This window comes from Dendrobates tinctorius, unplaced genomic scaffold (assembly GCF_039654945.1).
Source record: "Dendrobates tinctorius isolate UK_male_01 unplaced genomic scaffold, ASM3965494v1 ptg000009l, whole genome shotgun sequence".
Taxonomy (NCBI): domain Eukaryota; kingdom Metazoa; phylum Chordata; class Amphibia; order Anura; family Dendrobatidae; genus Dendrobates; species Dendrobates tinctorius.
In genome coordinates this window covers 21,327,501-21,348,505 of record NW_027361677.1, presented here as the reverse complement: position 1 = coordinate 21,348,505, position 21,005 = coordinate 21,327,501, and the positions used below count along the sequence as shown (strand labels likewise).

Genomic DNA, 21,005 nt, shown 5'->3' with positions numbered 1-21,005 from the left:
GTAATTGAAATATTCCGATCCCGATCCAGCTGGCTTTACAATGCGGATATGTTTCCCGTCCACAGCGCCCAAGCAGTTTGGAAACTGACATATCTGTTGAAACTTGTCAGCAATTTCAATCCACCTCTCTGTTGTGGGCTCTGGTAAAAACTCTTCAGCTAAGGAGTCCCACAGTGCACGGCATGTGTACTTCACAATTCCAGATATGGTGGAAATCCCGAGTCTGTACTGGAAATGCAGTGACGAAAGGGATTCTCCAGTTGCAAGAAATCTGTGGGGAATTAAAAAACAATAAATTAGTTTTAAATCACAGCATTACATACCAAAACTCAGCTATAACACTTGGAGATACAAACTACCACCAACAAGATTGCAGTGAAAGTGTGCTCTGATGCGAGCATATCCAATAAATGTGGCTTACCTTAAAGTCACCATCAGACGCTCTGCGGGTGAAACAGAGAAGCGGCAATAGGTGTCCGCTTTTCTTATGAGGTGTGCAATGCGCTCCACCAAGTAATCAAAATTCTCCATTTTCATCCTAACATATCCAAAAAATGTATCCGGGTTTCGTCGAAGGTCCATGCATAGTGTAGAATAGACCCCACGCGTCATTCTCTTGGCTGTGATGGGGTGGATCCACAAACGTCGTCTACGATGCCTGATGCGCTGCTGTCTCGCTCTCTCCTTCTCCAGAACAATCACCCTCAAACGATTTGCCTCCGCTGTAAAATCCGCCAAATTCTTCAAAATATTTCCAATGACAACATCCATCTTCGCCAGTAACTTGCTCTTCTCTCCAACCTGCACTTTCTCCTCTACAACCTGTCAAAGAAGGGCTGTAGGAACATGCTATATATAGTTTTCCAGTAGCCAATCCCGTTCGGAAGGCCACAAGGGTCAATTTTAAAAACCGGATCCGGCGTAATCCGTCGAAAAACGGATAGAAAAACGGATGAACCGGATGAGACGGATCCGGTTTTGTCTGTCAAGAAAAGACGGATCCGGCAGAAAACCGGATCCGTCACATCCGGTTTTACGAAACATTTGCCGGATCCGGCGTTCCGGCACGACGCCGGATCGCGCCTGACGCCGAAAACCTGATGTGTGAAAGTAGCCTTATGGGACACTGTAATTAGATATTGTATGGGGGCCTTGTAGCTGACACTGTTATGGGACAATGTAATTAGGTATTGTATGGGGGCATTGTAGCTGACACTGTTATGGGACACTGTAATTAGATATTGTATGGGGACATTGTAGCTGACACTGTTATGGGACAATGTAATTAGATATTGTATGGGGGCATTGTAGCTGACACTGTTATGGGACAATGTAATTAGATATTGTATGGGGACATTGTAGCTGACACTGTTATGGGACACTGTAATTAGATATTGTATGGGGGCATTGTAGCTGACACTGTTATGGGACACTGTAATTAGATATTGTATGGGGGCATTGTAGCTGACACTGTTATGGGACAATGTAATTAGGTATTGTATGGGGGCATTGTAGCTGACACTGTTATGGGACATTGTAATTAGATATTGTATGGGGACATTGTAGCTGACACTGTTATGGGACATTGTAATTAGATATTGTATGGGGACATTGTAGCTGACACTGTTATGGGACACTGTAATTAGATATTGTATGGGGGCATTGTAGCTGACACTGTTATGGGACAATGTAATTAGGTATTGTATGGGGGCATTGTAGCTGACACTGTTATGGGACAATGTAATTAGATATTGTATGGGGGCATTGTAGCTGACACTGTTATGGGACGCTGTAATTAGATATTGTATGGGGGCATTGTAGCTGACACTGTTATGGGACACTGTAATTAGATATTGTATGGGGGCATTGTAGCTGACACTGTTATGGGACAATGTAATTAGGTATTGTATGGGGGCATTGTAGCTGACACTGTTATGGGACACTGTAATTAGATATTGTATGGGGGCATTGTAGCTGACACTGTTATGGGACAATGTAATTAGATATTGTATGGGGACATTGTAGCTGACACTGTTATGGGACACTGTAATTAGATATTGTATGGGGACATTGTAGCTGACACTGTTATGGGACAATGTAATTAGATATTGTATGGGGACATTGTAGCTGACACTGTTATGGGACAATGTAATTAGATATTGTATGGGGGCATTGTAGCTGACACTGTTATGGGACAATGTAATTAGATATTGTATGGGGACATTGTAGCTGACACTGTTATGGGACATTGTAATTAGATATTGTATGGGGACATTGTAGCTGACACTGTAATTAGATATTGTATGGGGGCATTGTAGCTGACACTGTTATGGGACAATGTAATTAGGTATTGTATGGGGGCATTGTAGCTGACACTGTTATGGGACAATGTAATTAGATATTGTATGGGGGCATTGTAGCTGACACTGTTATGGGACACTGTAATTAGATATTGTATGGGGGCATTGTAGCTGACACTGTTATGGGACACTGTAATTAGATATTGTATGGGGGCATTGTAGCTGACACTGTTATGGGACAATGTAATTAGGTATTGTATGGGGGCATTGTAGCTGACACTGTTATGGGACACTGTAATTAGATATTGTATGGGGGCATTGTAGCTGACACTGTTATGGGACAATGTAATTAGATATTGTATGGGGACATTGTAGCTGACACTGTTATGGGACACTGTAATTAGATATTGTATGGGGACATTGTAGCTGACACTGTTATGGGACAATGTAATTAGGTATTGTATGGGGACATTGTAGCTGACACTGTTATGGGACACTGTAATTAGATATTGTATGGGGACATTGTAGCTGACACTGTTATGGGACAATGTAATTAGATATTGTATGGGGACATTGTAGCTGACACTGTTATGGGACACTGTAATTAGATATTGTATGGGGACATTGTAGCTGACACTGTTATGGGACACTGTAATTAGATATTGTATGGGGACATTGTAGCTGACACTGTTATGGGACACTGTAATTAGGTATTGTATGGGGACATTGTAGCTGACACTGTTATGGGACACTGTAATTAGATATTGTATGGGGACATTGTAGCTGACACTGTTATGGGACAATGTAATTAGATATTGTATGGGGGCATTGTAGCTGACACTGTTATGGGACACTGTAATTAGATATTGTATGGGGGCATTGTAGCTGACACTGTTATGGGACAATGTAATTAGATATTGTATGGGGGCATTGTAGCTGACACTGTTATGGGACAATGTAATTAGATATTGTATGGGGACATTGTAGCTGACACTGTTATGGGACAATGTAATTAGATATTGTATGGGGACAATGTAGCTGACACTGTTATGGGACACTGTAATTAGATATTGTATGGGGACATTGTAGCTGACACTGTTATGGGACAATGTAATTAGATATTGTATGGGGGCATTGTAGCTGACACTGTTATGGGGCACTGTAATTAGATATTGTATGGGGGCATTGTATCTGACACTGTTATGGGAGACTGTAATTAGATATTGTATGGGGGCATTGTAGCTGACACTGTTATGGGACACTAATTATTTATTGTATGGGGACATTGTGGCTGGCACTGTTATGGGACACTGTAATTATTTATTGTATGGGGACATTGTGGCTGGCACTGTTATGGGACACTGTAATTATTTATTGTATGGGGACATTGTAGGTGGCACTGTTATAGGACACTAATTAGATATTGTATGGGGACATTGTGGCTGGCACTGTTATGGGGCACGATTGCAGGAAGCACTTGTTAAATGCCACTGTCAGAGTTTGACAGCGGCATTTAATGTGCTAATAGCTGCAAGTGGATCGAGATTCCACCCGCGGCTGTTCCGGGCGCATGTCAGCTGTTCAAAACAGCTGATTCATGCTTCCTGGAGTGTTGGCAGCATGAATGGTAGACAGATTCCCTTCAATAGCTGCAGTTGACCAGTGTAAATGCACCCATATGCTCACATTTACCTTATTTGCAACAAATGACTAAGCTTTTGCGATGACTGGCCTCATGGGAAAAAAATAGACAAATCACCCCTGTCCCAAAACTAAAGAAAACTATGTTGAAAGTAACCTCTTTTGGAGGTAGCTTTCCTACAAATTAGGCCTCTTTCACACTTCCGTTTTTTACAATCAGTCACAATCCGCCAGGTTTTGAAAAAAAACGGATCCTCAATTTTTTTTTGAGGATCCGTTTTTTTCCCATTGACTTGCATTAATGGCGGATTGTGACGGATTGCTGTCCATTGCATCCGTTTTTTGTGAGGATCCGCCAAAAGTTGCTGTCCGTCACCATCCTCAAAGATTTCAAAACGGAGCTTGTAACGTTTTTTTCTGTGGCGGATCCTCCAGACACTCATTTAACCCAAAATTCTTTCTGGGTGCTGGACAACAAAAAAAAAATTCTCTCTCTCTCTCTCTCTCTCTCTCTCTCTCTCTCTCTCTCTCTCTCTCGATTCCTTGAAATTTCTTCATTTTCAGGATCCGTCTGAAGACGGATCCTGTGCCATCCGTTCACATCAGTTAAGAACGGATCCGCTTCTCCGCCTTTTTGGCGGATTATAACTGATGCAAAAAACTGAAGTGTGAAAGAGGCCTTAATGTCTGTCCCTTTATGAACCTTGCAACATGTCTAGAGATATTCAGACATGTATCTAAAGACAGCTGTTTCTTGGTACTAGCCTCTCATCAGTATCTTTAAACATGGCAATGGTTAAAAGCAGCAATGTAACAAAGAAATGCAGACTGGAGTCTCCCAGCAGAGCAATAGTTAAGAGCAGCAATGTAACAGAGAAGTAAATGCAATCTGGGATCCTTCAGCAAGTCACTGATTAGTAACAGGGATGCAATGATGTATAGGCAAGCTGCAGATTCACTTGAAGCGATGCATTACCTTTATTACAGAGGCCAGGTGTGAACATCTGCAAGCAGTTGGTAACTTGCTGAGAGGTTGATGTGGACAACACCTAAGTAAACTACACAGTGCTTGGAAATACTGTGGGTGTTCAGGAGAAGTTGAGAAGAAATACATCTTGTTGAAGCTGCACCAAGTGAAGTAGCAGGAAATTCCTGACAGGCTTGAGACAACTGTAACAATGCTACTAAATACCCAGGCAATTGGCCTCTGCCAAAGCCATTGTTAAAAAGGTCTAGGGTGATGAAATCAGAAAACTTTGCCAGGTTAGACTACTGCAATATGTCCAACAACTGTCCAGATTCTCATGTTGTCACACTTGTGAAACTCTCTTTTCAGTGGGTGGTCATTCTTTAACTCCTTAATGACCGGCACTGTAACACAGACTTCTGCAGAAGTCCATGTTTGGAGTCAGTGGCTTTACTGTTCAGATTTGCCCATCGCCATAAATATGTATTTTTTCTCTGGTGTAAATGCCGCCGTTCTCCTCATTCTGGCATTGTTTTTCTTTTCTTCCTGCTCCTCTCCATTCCTGAGATAATGCCCACGCTTTGCTGCATATAAATCTAGACCTTTTTAGCCAAGTGGGAGTTGTGGCCACACCCATTTGCCTAGATTTGTATACAAGGAAGAAGGGGCCGTATCTCAGGAACGGAGAGGATCAGGAACAAAAGAAAAATGTTGCCGAATTCAGGAGAACAGCGGCGTTAACACCAAGTAAATAAAAAATTACCAATGACAGGTCCGCTATAAAGAGAGATTTTTATTACAGTTCCCATGCAATCTTTATACAGAGCATTTTCTTTTACTTTTTTTGCGTTCAGCTTTCGCTTGTGTCATTTGCTTGCATCTAATAATCAGGTTTTATCAGTGTCTGAGAACGTAGATATGATTGTGATCTCATCACATAAAATCCTGATGGTAATTGCCTAAAATTCTTACAAAATGAAAGGCAGGTAATGGCAGGAAGATTGGGTAATATTCTGCTCCATCTGTCCAAGGCTGGTAAATGAGATATGGGGAAATGTAACAGGGTCCGGTTCCCCTCCCCTCTCCCGACATCTGAAAAACTTCCCTGAACTTTGTTACGCTGCTCTTAAAGGGAGTTTCCAATAATGAATATTTCAGCCATATCCGCTTCGTATGTCAGAATTGTCTGACAAAGACAGACTGTGAGGGCATGCCGGGAGTTGTAGTTTTACAACAGCTTGAATGTCACCTATTACAGACTACTGTTCCTGAGAATACTGATGACTCAGATTCCAGGTGATGCTGCAATACATGAAAGGGACAAAGGCAAAGAGAGGAGAGACCGGAAGAGGGGCAGGGCAGAAAGCATCACAAAATTCTCATTTCGTAGCTCACCTAATATCGCCCATCTCAGGAAAGCAACAGGTTAAAATCCATAAGGACAAAGTATGTGCCCCCTCCACGTTACACTACAGGAGCTTTGCCGGCCTCCCATTCTGCATCCCATAGACATTAATATCGCGTCGACCCCTCTGCGGCTTTGGCTCTTCTGGGACGGGTCTCTACAAGATTTTAGAGGCGTCTGAGGTCAGACCCCAATGCTGGGGAGAGGTCGGGCTCACAATGTCCGCTCTAGTTGTTTGATGGGTTGTGGTCCGGGCTCTGGCACTGTTATGGGACATTGTAATTAGATATTGTATAAGGACATTGTGGCTGGTACTGTTATGGGGCACTTTAATTAGATATTGTATGGGGGCATTGTAGCTGGCACTGTTATGGGACACTGTGATTAGATGTTGTATGGGGGCTTTGTAGCTGACACTGTTAAGCGACACTGTAATTAGATATTATATGGGGGTGTAAGGAGAAGTACATGAACGGTGATACCTTTCTCACGCCAGTTCCGGAACTGCCGGGGCTGTCACCCATGTTGCAGGAGGGAAGACTTTCAGTCCAGGACGAACCCTTGCATGTGACCGTAGTAGGCGGGGCTAAGTTAAATAGCGCTGCGCGCAGGAAAAGAGCCACAGCCCAGGCGGGAAAGCTGAGTGGTGAGTCGGCTGCTGTTTCTATGTCTGAGGCAGAGCCTACCGGGTGCGCAAGCTGACTCGACAGTACCCCTGCAGACAGCTACACCGTTAGTGGGCGTCCCTGCTACCCTCCACGTCAGGGGTTGACTCAGCGCTGACGCCGGAGACCGCACCGTGAGACTCCGTGAGAGACATTCGGCTAGGACAGGGCGTCGTCACTACCAAGGACTTGTGCACACCGCGGAACGAAGCTTCGTTCCGGCGGTTCCCCATACACGACTCGGTACCGTGCAAGACACCTTTAAGCACGGGAAATCTCCCCGCTTCCTAGTGATTTAGTCGAGACATCACGCGCTACTGTTGTCGGTGCCACCGTGTGACTCCGGCCTGCTATAGACTTCACCGAGGAAATACGTGTCGCTGCTGTCGGTGCCACCATTGTAATCCTGAGACGCTGCACTCCAGAAGACCGCGGCCTGTTAAGTTACACCTCTTTAATTCTGAACTATCGTTCGTCCCTTACCTATACTGCCACTCTCCCAGTTCTGCCCCATTTCCTACCCTCACCCTGCAACCAACTACTCTCTGCGTGGAGTGCATTCATTGTTAAATAAAACTTTCAACTCTTGATCTGCCTCCTGTCCGTGACAACATCCCTCGTTCCTGCGATTATTACACTTGACGAAGTCTGCAGGATGTCGTACAATGGTGCAGAGGCAGCAGATCAAGCAGTTGGTGGGGGCCCTAGATCCAGCATCTCTTTGGGAGCCATGCTAAATAACCTCCCGAAGTTCACTGGGAGTAATACCATGCTCTGGAGTTGGACGGAGCGTATAAGGGGGATGATGAGGATGCATCCCATGACTCCGGCCCTAGAAGCAGAGGTGGCTATGATGGCTTTATATTGGGAGGCCAGGGACTCTGTCATGCTCCGACCACACCCAGGCGAGAGACACCCTGGATAAAGTTGTACTGATACTGGAATAGACGCATGGGGGACCCAACCGACGTAGGAGAGTTGCGCATGTGCCTGTTCAGCCGGGTTCAAAGAGGAGGAGACGGTGACCCAATTTATGAATGCACTGCAGGAACTCCATACTGCCATGGCAAAGAAGCAGTAGGTGTAGGGTCCGTTGACGTGATACTACGAGACCAGCTAGTGACGGGTCTGCGAGATGTGCTGCTGAAGCAGGCTTTGCGGGAGCGCCGGAGGGTTAAACCCAGTATGACTTTTGCTGAGGTAGGAAGTGAGGCGCGCGAGCAGGAACAGGGGGTGACAGGTTTAGTAGGGAGGGTCCGGAGTAGGGAAGTGTTCGCCACCACAGTTATTGTGCCCCAATGGGAAGAAGATTTGCGCATGGAAATACAGCAGATACTCAAAGAATTAGCTGAGACAAAAAAGACCCTGGCTGTAGCTGTCAGCCCGCCTGAAAACCGTAGAGGGCCTGCCCCCAGGCGAGAAATGAGAGTAGGCCGCAGAGAAGGACCCCCTGCATGTTTTAACTGTGGAGAGTTTGGTCATGTAGCCTGGTGGTGTACGCGGAGGGGATGGCCCCTCCATCATCGTCCGTTAAACTAAGAGGCTCCAAGCCTGAGGGACGCCGCCCTGAGCCTGTTCCGTTAAGGAGTACTAGAAGTCCCACGAGTCTGGTGTCCGTGTGCCACTCGGTCTGGGCAGAGATGAACGGACAAGCTGTACGCTGTTTGGTCGATGCGGGCTCTCAGGTGACCACCATGCCCGAAGTATACTTCCGCCGACACTTCACTGAAGCAATGCGGCTTGAATAGGGACCCGTGATCAATTTCCCATCCTGGTCGCAGGGGTGGTCTGGATGAATATCATGGTCTGCGGGAAAGATTTGGGACACAAAGGGGTCGTGCTGACAGCTGGAGAGGCGAGTAAGGAACACACTGTCACATTGGACATGAATGTGCTGAAGGAGTTTGGGAGTCTTCTTATCAATGAGTCCCCGGATTGATTCCTCAAACAGTGGAGTACTCGGACTCCCCAGAGGAAAAATTTTTCAGTAGCTGATTCGAGCGGCACAAGCTCAGAGACTTCCAGCGGGGGAAAGACATTGGGGAAGGTTATTGCCCCTACTACATTCAATCGAGTCATACGGTCAGGTCAAACAGTGCTTACTCCTCCCGTCCGGGCCTGTACCCCCCGGAGGGCATGGAAGTTCAGATTGAGCCAAGAAATTCTGACGAGCTACCGTCAGGAATTCTTGTAGCACGAACATTGGCTACGGTGCGAGACGGAGCAGTACTCGTATGCTGCTTAAATTTGGGGGAGAAAGATATCACCTTACCCCCTAGGAGTGTAGTGGCCCATGTCATGGGCATGCCAGAAGAATTGGTTCCGCCCCAGGCCGTACAGCTAACCGTCAAACAAGGAGATCCCTGGATGGTGACCGTGGATACAACGTTATTACCTGATCCGCAGCATTTGAAAGAGGGACACCGGATTTTAGAACAAATGAAGGCCTAACTGACTGACCTCGCGCCCCAATAAGTACAGCAGGTGGAGGCCCTGTTAGGAAAATTCCAGGATGTGTTTGCGAAACACGAGGATGACTTCAGGTGCACCACGATAATCACTCATAAGATCCCTATTAGGAACACTGCGTCCATTAGAGAATGTTACTGTCAGATCCCCCATCAAATGTACCAGGAGGTGAAAGGTATGCTGTCCCAGATACTCCAGAAGGGGGTGATCCGAGAGAGTCAGAACCCCTGGGCTGCCCCTATCGTGTTGGTGCGGACGAAGGACGTAACATTACGTTTCTGTATGGATTATCGCAAGCTCAATGCCTGTACGGTGCGAGACTCTTATTCACTGCCGCGGATTGAGGAATCCCTTTCTGCTCTGGGGAATGCTGAGTATTTTTCTTTCCTGAATCTCGCCAGTGGCTACTGGCAAGTGCCTATGTCCGAGCAAGACCGAGCTAAAACAGCCTTCATACTTCCTATGTGGTTATTCGAGTTTGAACGGATGCCAATCGGCCAGGCCAACAATCCGGGCACGTTTCAGCGGCTCATGGAAAGATGCTTATGGGATTTAAAGTTTGAGGCCACGCTGATTTATCTGGACGACATCATTGGTTTTGCTCCCTCGTTCGAAGGACATCTTCAGAGACTGGAACAAGTACTGAGTCATCTACAACAACATCGGCTTAAATTGAAGCCTCAGAAGTGTCATCTGTTTCATACTCAAATTGAATATCTGAGGCATGTTGTCTTTCCGGAAGGAGTGAGACCATCTCGTGAAAAGATTGCTGTGGTACAAGATTAGCCTACCCCAAAGACCGTGAAAGAAGTGCAAGTTTTTTCTGGGGCTCACAGGATATTTCAGGCATTTCATCAAGAATTTCACCCGCATCATGAATCCACTACTTGAGTTGTTAAAGGGAGTGCCATTGAGTGCAAAGAACAGAACTGTACAAAGGAGTGAACGACAAATGGAAGCATTTCAAGCCCTAAAATTGACCTTGATGGAGGCACCAGTGCTGGCCTATGCTGACTTCACGCTGCCATTCATTCTTCATACAGATGGGAGTTTACACAGACTCGGAGCAGTGTTGTCCCAGATCCAGAAGGGAGAAGAGCAGGTGATCTCTGTCATGATCCCAGTGCAGGTGTTTGAGCTGCACGTCAGTGGTTAATGTCTGGAGCTTAGTGCAGGTTTTGACCTGCACACCTCGGGTTAATGATTGTGGCCTATTTATGGTTCTGGGAGAGCTTCTTAAACCCCTGAGAAGCTCCAACCCCTGTCAGTTATACTTTTGCCTTTGGCCGAGTGTGGTGACCTCCGTGTGCCTGTTCGTTGTTATAGCTTGTTTATATGGTTCTGACCCGGATTTGTTCCCCATTGTGAGTTTTCCTGTTGATTCTGTACTGTGCTATCCTCTCTGTGTATGACTCGTTGTCTGTTATCTGACTACTCTCTGCTCGCCCCTCTTGTACCTCGCAGCTATCTCTGTGTATGACTGATTGGCTACGTCCTCACTATCCTCCCTGTCTATGCCCCTTGGTAACTTTGTCTCACAGTTACCCTGGTAGGAGCTCCTAGCTCTCTGGAGCTTAGGCCATGCCCCCAGCAGTCACGTTTCAGGTCCTGCGGGTCTGAAGTACACACCTACTCGGCTGCTGCCCGCTCCACAGGTATCTTTGAGCACAGTTCGCTTTACTCAGGACACGCGCACTGGCTCAGTGAGCAAGTTCAGTGCTGTGTTCCTGACAATCGCCTATGCGAGCCGCTCCCTATATGATTCTGAGAAGAACCCAGAAAATGATAGTTCCTTTAAGCTGGAGTTTTTGGCATTGGTGTGGGCCATGACGGAGAAGTTTGACAAGTATCTGTCCGGCTCCGAAGTCCATGTGCGCACGGAGCACGGATAATAATCTATTGGCCCATCTGGAGAGAGCAAAGCTTGGGGCACTGGAGCAACATTGGGTCGCCCGGATGGTGAAGTTCCACTACAAAATTACCTGCAAGGGAGAAGCAGAGAATACCCATCCCATGCCAATGCCCTGTCCTGAGTGGACTATGGGAAACCTGGGCCCAAAAGTGATGAAGATTTGGAGGCTGAGGAAGTTCCTGTTTTCAGAAACCCTGCCAGGACGGTGGCAGCCACATTGGAGCAGGTGCAGGGGATAACTCGAGCCTGTCTACTAGGGCAGCCCCGTGATTAATGGGTCCGAATACAGCAGGAGGACGAAGAACTAGCTCAACTCAGACAATGAGTGTCTTCTCAGCAGTTACCCAGTCGGCAAGAGAGAGATGCCCTGTCCCATAGTATCCTACGGACTCTGCGGCACTGGGAAACTTCTACAGTTGAGTGATGGAATTCTGTACCGAAAAGTCCTTCTACCGCGGGAACTGAGTATTACCTGGCAAACGGTGATTCCTGGGACGCTACTGTCCCAAGTGTCCACAGAAGCGCATGAAAGAGGGGCTCATTTCGGGATGGAAAAGACTTTTCAGTGGCTGCAGCGACTGGTATATCATCCTCATTTGAAACCAGCAGTGGAAGAAACCTGTCAACGTTGTCGGAGCTGTCAACTGGCCAAGCCACCCGAACAGAGGGCCCTCACACAAGCCATTGTGACATCTGCTCCACTGGAACTACTAATGATAGATTACACAGGTCAACGAAAAAAAATTTTTTTTCTGGTGTCCAAAATATTTTAATGAATTTGGGGTATTTTTGGGGTGCTGATTCTGAATATGTCATCAGTTTTGCCAGATTGGCTCAAGTTTTTGAGATTTTTGGTATCTTATTTATAGCACTTGTTGGTAAATGCGACGCATCATCTCATTAATTTCTTTGGATTAGTACTTGAACTGAGCAGTTCTCAATATAGTTTTGTGTTAATTAGTGTTCTAAAAGTTTGTTCATAGCTTGATTTTTGCACTAACTTTATGTTGTTGTCTGTTTTCCAGTGAAAAGCATGAACTCATCATGAAGAAGTTGTCTTAACGATCCAGACTCATTCTGTTACATTTGTGGCGAATATACACTGCCAAAACATAGAAGAAACATAACACACTTCGTAAAAAAAGTGTATTTTGCCTATTTTGGGGTTATGCTTGGGGACCAAGACAAGTTTTGGGCACCACACATAGTGTGCAAAGCATGTATCGAATTATTACGAAAATGGAGCAAAGGACAAAGAAAAAGCTTCAAATTTGGTGTTCCAATGGTGTGGAGAGAGCCAAAAAATCATCATGATGACTGTTATTTCTGTGCAGTGCAAGTGCAAGGATTCAATAAGCATAAGAAACGAAAATGGGAGTAACATGGAATCTGCAAGAAGGCCTGTCCCTCATTGTGAAGATGTGCCTGTACCTGTGTTTACCATAAATAACAGTCATCATGATGATTTTTTGGCTCTCTCCACACCATTGGAACACCAAATTTGAAGCTTTTTCTTTGTCCTTTGCTCCATTTTCGTAATAATTCGATACATGCTTTGCACACTATGTGTGGTGCCCAAAACTTGTCTTGGTCCCCAAGCATAACCCCAAAATAGGCAAAATACACTTTTTTTACGAAGTGTGTTATGTTTCTTCTATGTTTTGGCAGTGTATATTCACCACAAATGTAACAGAATGAGTCTGGATCGTTAAGACAACTTCTTCATGATGAGTTCATGCTTTTCACTGGAAAACAGACAACAACATAAAGTTAGTGCAAAAATCAAGCTATGAACAAACTTTTAGAACACTAATTAACACAAAACTATATTGAGAACTGCTCAGTTCAAGTACTAATCCAAAGAAATTAATGAGATGATGCGTCGCATTTACCAACAAGTGCTATAAATAAGATACCAAAAATCTCAAAAACTTGAGCCAATCTGGCAAAACTGATGACATATTCAGAATCAGCACCCCAAAAATACCCTAAATTCGATGAAATATCTTTGGCACCAAAAATGCTGTTGACCAGTGTTATCTGACCATCGGTCCAGCACATCAGGGATATGAACACTGCTTAGTAATGATGGATCACTTTACAAAGTTTGCTGTTGTGACCCCGACTTGGAACCAAACTGCCAAATCTGCCTATGCCATCTGTAAGAACTTCCTTCCGGTGTACTGATGTCCAAAACGCATACACTCAGATCAAGATCAGGGAGCCTGTTTCCTTGGTAAAGTGATGGAATAACTACATAGTTTATATCAGATCTGGAAGTCTCGGACGACACCCTACCATCCTCAATGGAATGGAGCCTGCGAGCCACTCAACCGCACTCTTATCCAGATGTTGAGAACCTTGGAGGAGGATAGGAAAGCCCGGTGGCCTGAATGTGTCTTAGCTGGTGTGGTTATATAACAACCGAAGACACAGTATCCCCGGATACGTGCCGTACACTTTCCTGTTTGGTCGTCCCGGAAGAGAGATTACAGAGCTGGAGCCTGATGAGGACGGCCCGCGGACGGGGGTGTCTTCCTGGATTTGTGAACATAGACATTGGTTGCAGACCTTACATCGTCTGGTACAGACCAAGCTTCAGGAACTGGAATATCCCTGAGTCGCTCCTCTGCGTGGGACAGCTCTGCATGCTGGAGACCGTGTTCTGGTATGTGAGAGACGCCCTCGGGACAAGCTGGAGTCCCGGTGGGAGAAAAATCCATACCAGGTGAAGCGAAGAGTCGATGCTAGGGGACCTGTATATGAGATGCAGTCTGAGGTGAAGGAGGGCGCCCCCACTCGTATAGTTCACCGGAACATGTTACGACCCTGTTTGTCAAGAGATCCTGACCCAGAGCAGGAGATGCTGGATGCTCCAAATGAAGTTCCAACAGTCCTCGTGAGGGATATAGAGGAAGAGTCCGACGTTGACAGTTCCACCAAGGAAAATGTGTCTACCAGTCCACGAGGTCAACTTGATTCAGCTGGTCCAACGGATTCTACTACTCCTCCTACTCTACGGCGCTCCAAACGTTCCACCGCAGGCGTACCCCCTATTCGCTACAATCAAGATCAGTTTGTTTGGCAGCAAATAGTTCAAGGTCTGGAAGAATGTCGGCGTGAGATAACGAAACTCTCGCCTGTGGAATGGCGAGCTAAAAGAGAGGGGGAATGTAAGGAGATGTACACGAATAGTGGTACCTTTCTCACACCGGTTCCGGAACTGCCGGGGCTGTCACCCATGTTGCAGGTCGGAAGACTTTCAGTACAGGATGAACCCTTGAATGTGACCATAGTAGGCGGGGCTGAGTTAAATAGCGCTGTGCGCAGGAAAAGAGCCAGAGCCCGGGCGGGAAAGCTGAGTGGTCAGTCGGCTGCTGTGTCTGTCCGAGGCAGGGCCTACCGGGTTTGCAGGCCGACTCGACAGTACCTTCAGACAGCTACAACGTTAGCTGCGATTATTACAGTGGCTGGCACTCTTATAGGGCACTGTAATTAGATATTGTATGGGGGAATTGTAGCTGGCACTGTTATGGGGGAACTGACAGTTGCATAACTTTAGGAATCGTATTGACTACTGGGCCTCATTGTCACAGAGGCCCTCAGCCCCCAACATCAGGCGTCATATCACAGTCTTTGAAAAGTACATATAGATAGAACCATATGATAAAACCACTGATGACATTTCTCTTCCTCCTCCTCCACAAATAGCTGCATGACTCGTATCTCCCTCTTTAATGTTGGTTCATACAACCTCTCTCATCCCAGCCGGGATGACCCGACATATTTTCTGGATTTTCTCTCCCTCTTCCCCTTTAGTAGACAGTTAAATGATAACCCATGGACCAGATCCTCCCCCTCATTCCTAAAATTAGGATTCTTATGAAAACCTCACAACTTCCAATAAATAGTAGAGGTAGAAGGGAGATTTTACCAAAACTCAGCAGAGAGATGCTGACACCATCATAGTATCATTTTCTATCATCACTTCCTCATTTTTGGGGGTTTTGTGTATTATTTTGTCCAATTTTCCTTTTTTTCTCTAATTTTTTTTATGTTGTTCCAATAGACACAAACAAAATAAACATGTATAACAAAACGTGTAATTACAATCATTTTCCTGGGAGAAATACGTCATTTTCTGGAGCAATTTCAAGGGTGCCAACACTTTTGCCCATGACTGTATAATATAGGACTGTTGGTTGCACTTTTACCACCTTGTTGCTCTTTTCTCTCTGCTCAGTAAATAACCAACAAAAACAATCTCAAAGACAGTTTCATTGACAAATTAACTTTTATTTCCAAGTTGAACTTTTTTTCTGTAGTCTCATAACTTCTTGCATGGGACGGAGCATTAAGGTCCTGTATTCCAGAGTTGTCCATGGAAATTGGATCTCCTTCTCGTGATGTTGTAGGTGGTGTCCCGCGGGCTTCTGATAGACAGTTGACCTGGACTTAGAGGGAGACAATTAAGTGGGGAACCCTTCTTTATGGTGTCCTCGCGCCATATTTACGCCTCTCTTGTATATGTACATTTACATCAATGGTACAAATACCCCTTTCAACCTCAAGTGAGTCACTTAAAGAGGTTTTCCAGATAGATATTGATGACTTATGTACGCTGTGCACATCCAGCTCTCATGAGACCTGGACACAGCTTCTTGGTGGGGTTGATAAGTGTCGGACCCCCACCAATTTGTTAGTGGTGACCTGTCCTAAAGCTAGATCATGCAGATCATAGTCATAAAGGCCTCTTTAATACTCCATATGATTTCAGCATTTAGTAGACGACTGTATAAGTCAGACCGTAATGCATGGACTGGCCGGCAAGTCTCCCGACCAGAGCCTGACTGCTGCAAATATGAAGTGAGTAAAGCTGCTGGCCAGTCCATGCGTTATGGTCCGTGCTTTCTCTGACTGCATCTTAATGGGGACTAAGGTTGAGTTCACTCTGCATTTCGAGTCCATTTATTGAACACTTTACTTATACCGACGCTTCTTCTGGATTTACAAGGAAGTGAGAAATGGGAAACCTTGATGAGTCTTGTGGTATTTCATATATGTTCTCTACATTTGGCAAAAACACCAAGGCAGCAGGATTGTTCTTAGGAAGGGGTTGATGATGAATCATTACACGCATTCTCTTTCAACCCGCCTTCCCCATCTTATCCATGTAGGACTGGCCTAACCCTTTCTTGTCTTGAGTTTCTATTATATTTGTACCTTTTTAAAGGCATTTTTCAGCCTCTTTTTAAAAATCCACAATGGGAAGTCACGCTGATAAAAGAAGAGAGGAAGCAGTACTGGCCCTAGGAATCCGCTCCCTGCCCCAGCACCGCCGTTCCAACGGTTTTGATCACCAGTTTGCTGCTGCCATTGAAGGTCAGAGATCATTGGAACCGTCACTGCTGGACCAGGGGCGGATTCCCGGAGTAACTTTTGCTTTTTCTTTTTTTTTGTTAGTATGGATCCCAATGTGAATTTTTTTAAAAAGCCAGAAGACCCCTATATTCCATTGTGGCTTTTTTGCAGATTATTCCACAAGCAGGATTCTGGCTATTTATTGTTGATACAGTGGCTGAACCTAGCAAGCTCTCGGCCCGCAGACACTGAATCAGCAGGGACTGCTGTGAGGTTTCAGTTCTGATATCACCAGAATGGTGAATGCTGCTGTGAGAGAGATTTGACTATGATACAGACAGTAAGCCAAGGCTGGTGCCTAACTTAAATCAGAATATACAGCTCTGGCAAAAATTAAGAGACCACATCCAAATCTTCAGCTTGTCTGATTTTTCTCTTTATAGGTATGTTTTTGAGTAAAATGTAAATTGTTCTTTTAATCTACAAACTTCTGACAAGTCTCCGAATTTCCAAGCAATAAACTGTGGGGTTTTTTTCTGAAAAGGAGAAATGGTAAAAAAAACCCAAAATGCAGTGCTTTCAGATCTCAAATATTGATAAGAAAACAAGTTTGTAATAATTTAGAAACAACAATGCTAATGTTTTAACTCAGGAAGAGTTCAGAAATAAATATTTTGTGGAATAACCATGATTTATATAGACCGCTTTCATGCACCTTGGCTGCTTTCCACCAGTCTTTCACACTGCTTCTGGAGCAAATACGTAAGCAGTTCTTTCTTTGATGGCTTGTGACTATCCATCATCCTCTTGATTACATTCCAGAGGTTTTCAATGGGGTTCAGGTCTGGAGATTGGGCTGCCCATGACAGGGATTTGATGTGGTGGTCTCTTAATTTTTGCCAGGGCTGTAAATCACAAATTGCATCTGAATATGAGCTGCAATCTGACGTTCGGCTCACATTGACATTTTTCCTGCTCTGTCTCCTCTTACTACATAACCAGCTTCTCGTGTAGGAGACGACTTCTCGGTAACTCACCATTTGAAGTTGACATATAAGCGATGGCTGTTGTGTGCCGATGATACATCCTGACTCTGTAGCCTGGAAACAGACATGTTCAGTGAGAGGCGCATCGTCTATATATCAGTAAGAGAAGCGGAGAGAGGGTGAAGCTATAGGACCCCAAGGGAGTGGCAGAGAGTGTTGGCCAATGCCTAGGGCAAGGCAGGTATTGCACCCATTATTCCAGTAATCATGCCCCCTCCAAAAGTAATAATGACACCCCCATGAAAAAGGTAAAATTCATACTCCTCTTTTGTACCCATGACGTCATTGTGCCTCCTACGCTTTTTGGCCCAGAGGAGAGTGTGGCTTCCTGCTCTACCGCATGTGGCTCTTGCACAAGTCACCTGGCCCAAAGTCCAGGGTATACAGTATGTGCACCGCCCTGGGTCCTCGACATTAGTGACACCACGCTACTTTCTTTATTTTTTTTCTTGAGAATTTTGCGCTCAGTGTAACCTCCCTTGTGACCCCCCCCCCACTGCCGTACACAGTCATTTTAACAAGGACTCACAACTATCACACACTTTTACAATAACGTTATCCAAATTAGCTCCCCTCCAGAAGGAAGAAAACTGACTCACGAGTGCCACCTACAGGTCCCTGCAATTTAATCCATCAGTAATACGGAGCTGTCTACAGATGGCTGACATCCCGAGTCATGTCCCACGGCTGTGACTTATAGGTGGCTCTATAGAGACAGTTTTCTTCCTTTTGGGGGAGCATTGCCATCTTCCCATAGAGAAATCTCATCACTCCCCCAGTTCTTGTTTGCTAACTCTGTAGAGAAAAGGAATCAGGGTCATGCAACCTATAACACCTCACCTGTCGGAGCTGCGGTTTGGGGGTTACTCTAGATACCTCCCTCAAATTGGAAAACAAACATGAAATTCATTGCCGGATTAAATTAGCTCTGAATTGCGGATGGGTCCAGTAACTCTGCAGCTACTATGCTGAGTAGCCTACCAATGACAATGGTGCAATAGCCGGCCACCGCTGCAAGCACAGTGAAGATTATAATGTGGATGTAGACAGCGAGTTTTGACCGAGACCCCTGGTCACCCTCCTGGCCTGTAATGGAAATGATCAATAGTCATTGGGTCAGACGGGAATGAAAGCACAAAGGAACATTCACTGTTATTATACGCATACATTAGTGAGCTGCAGCTGCTGCAGAACTACAGCACTTAGCGTGCTCTGACACCTGTGGCTATTTGGTGATGATGGGAGTTGTAGTTTTGAAATAGCTGTGGAACAACTTTGGTGCAAGGAAATGGAAGCAACATAAATGATGTTATGCAGTTGTATAAATAACAATTCCTTAACATGGAAATATATATAAAACCATTAACATGTTAAAGAGGCAGAAGCTCTGAAGATGAGTCAATAGAAAATCTATTACAGTAGTTTCTTTTCGGTCTCAGAAAAGAGCGCTTTACGGCCTAACACTTTTTTCCCCTTCATCTTAGGGATAAGTGGGGTCTGGGCACTTGGATGGCTACCAATTAAAACTGTCCACATTTCAAAAGTTTTGTGACAGTGTAGCTCTCCTACATAGGGTCCAAGTTGTCATCTAGACTCTGCTGCCATCTAGTGGCCACTTCTACTTATGGCATTCGGGAGAGCGCGCCACCATAATCTGTAGAAAATGCTAAATATTGCACAAGCTAAAGTAGTAAGAGATATCAAATTGACCTTGTGCAACCGTCACTGGCAGCACCACGTGGTGACCCGTCAAGGCGCATAAGATATTAATAGTCAGGGGCACTGGGATTAACTTGAAGGATGTGAGGTCCAAAATAGAGACGGGGAAGAGGAACAGTCCTGTGTGTTTTTCTGAAGCTATGGCATTCCCAAGCAAGAAGTCTTGGAAACTTGATACTATCTGTAGGTAAAGAAAGTGATGTTGGTTTGTGTATCTCCATTTTTTTTTTTTATAAGTAATGCCCCTCTAAAATTAGAAAAAGTGTCAACTCGCATCATAGCTGTCATTACATTTCACCACCCAACGGTCATCATATGCGTATGACACCTTACCTCCACATTTCTTATGACGTTGCTGGTCCCATAGATCCTGATATAATCAACAAGATCATTGTTACTGAAAATCAGCTCAGATTGCTTTATATGGAAGGCTGGACAGAAAGGGACATGCACTAGCCCAAGTGCTCCATTCAGAGAGGCTCTTATAGCCACCGAGGTCTCCGCCGTGCTCAGGGTTTGCATCTCCACGTCTGTCAGTGGTCGGATGGAGATCTGACAAATGTATTGTCCTAAAAATACAACATATGTCACAGGTTAAAGCCTCATTTCAGAATGAGCTGTGCAGTGTGCGCACCGGAGGAACAACACTATTTCTTGCTCTTATGTGACCTGTATCCTGCATTTGTCACAATTTCCCCCTTCTACAGGCTCTGTCTCTGAGCTTATGGGATGGGGATGAGTTGCTTTGATGGCTCCCGTACACAACACACACAGACATGAGGTATTCCAGCGTTCCTGTTTCTACAGCACATGATCAGAAGCAGCAGTATAGTGAACAATATGCAGAAGTACTGAGCAGTGTAGCTGTGAATACAGATTTTGGGTGTGATAAAACACTTACCGATGTTGCTGCTTTCTTGTATCTGTTTGTCACTTTCTCATTCTGCTGCTCGCTCCCGATCCCCTTTCCATAGACTTTAATAGGCAGTAAGTTGGCATCCTCTGGATTGAATTAAAGTACTTGCAAAAAAACAACAGCAGCACCATCTGTGTGTTTCCTTGCCTCTCTCTTTCCCTTTTATTTTTCTGCTCTCTCTTCTTCCCCTCTCCATAGACTTTAATAGGCAGTTGTAGTCTGAAGCTTCAATGAGCTATTTTTTTGTCTGTTTTACCAAGACTGAGGTGAGTGGTTTTTCACAATGAATGAGGAATTCAGAGAGGGTAAGGTGAAGAAGTGGCTCATAAGTGAAGAAAGAGATATATTCCTCTGATCAGATATAATATAATGTTTCCTATATCTGCTTCTCTGTCTCACTTGTGCAAAGTTTGTTGAAATTATAGCTACAACTTAAAGGGGTTATCCAGGACTATTTTATTTTTTACTATGGGCTTAAAAACTAACAGGCAGGTAGGTGCTAAGTCCCTGCCCCTTCTGCCTGGCACCGATCTCTGCCGGCAATTCTGCTCCTTCACATCAACAGAGCAGCTCTTCCTCTTCCACTCTGCTTTGTTGACGTGTG

The 21,005-nt window shown here is 45.1% G+C and overlaps 1 protein-coding gene across 1 annotated transcript in view; it reads right to left on the bottom strand.

Moving 5' to 3' along the window:
* Positions 1-14,412: 14,412 nt before the first annotated feature.
* The window catches only part of LOC141095541 (nuclear pore membrane glycoprotein 210-like), a 43,788-nt gene continuing 37,195 nt past the window's right edge, over positions 14,413-21,005 (bottom strand). Inside the window, 3 exon segments of the mRNA XM_073581594.1 lie at positions 14,413-14,514; positions 19,493-19,666; positions 19,819-20,054. Of these exon segments, the coding sequence (XP_073437695.1) occupies positions 14,413-14,514; positions 19,493-19,666; positions 19,819-20,054 (512 nt within the window).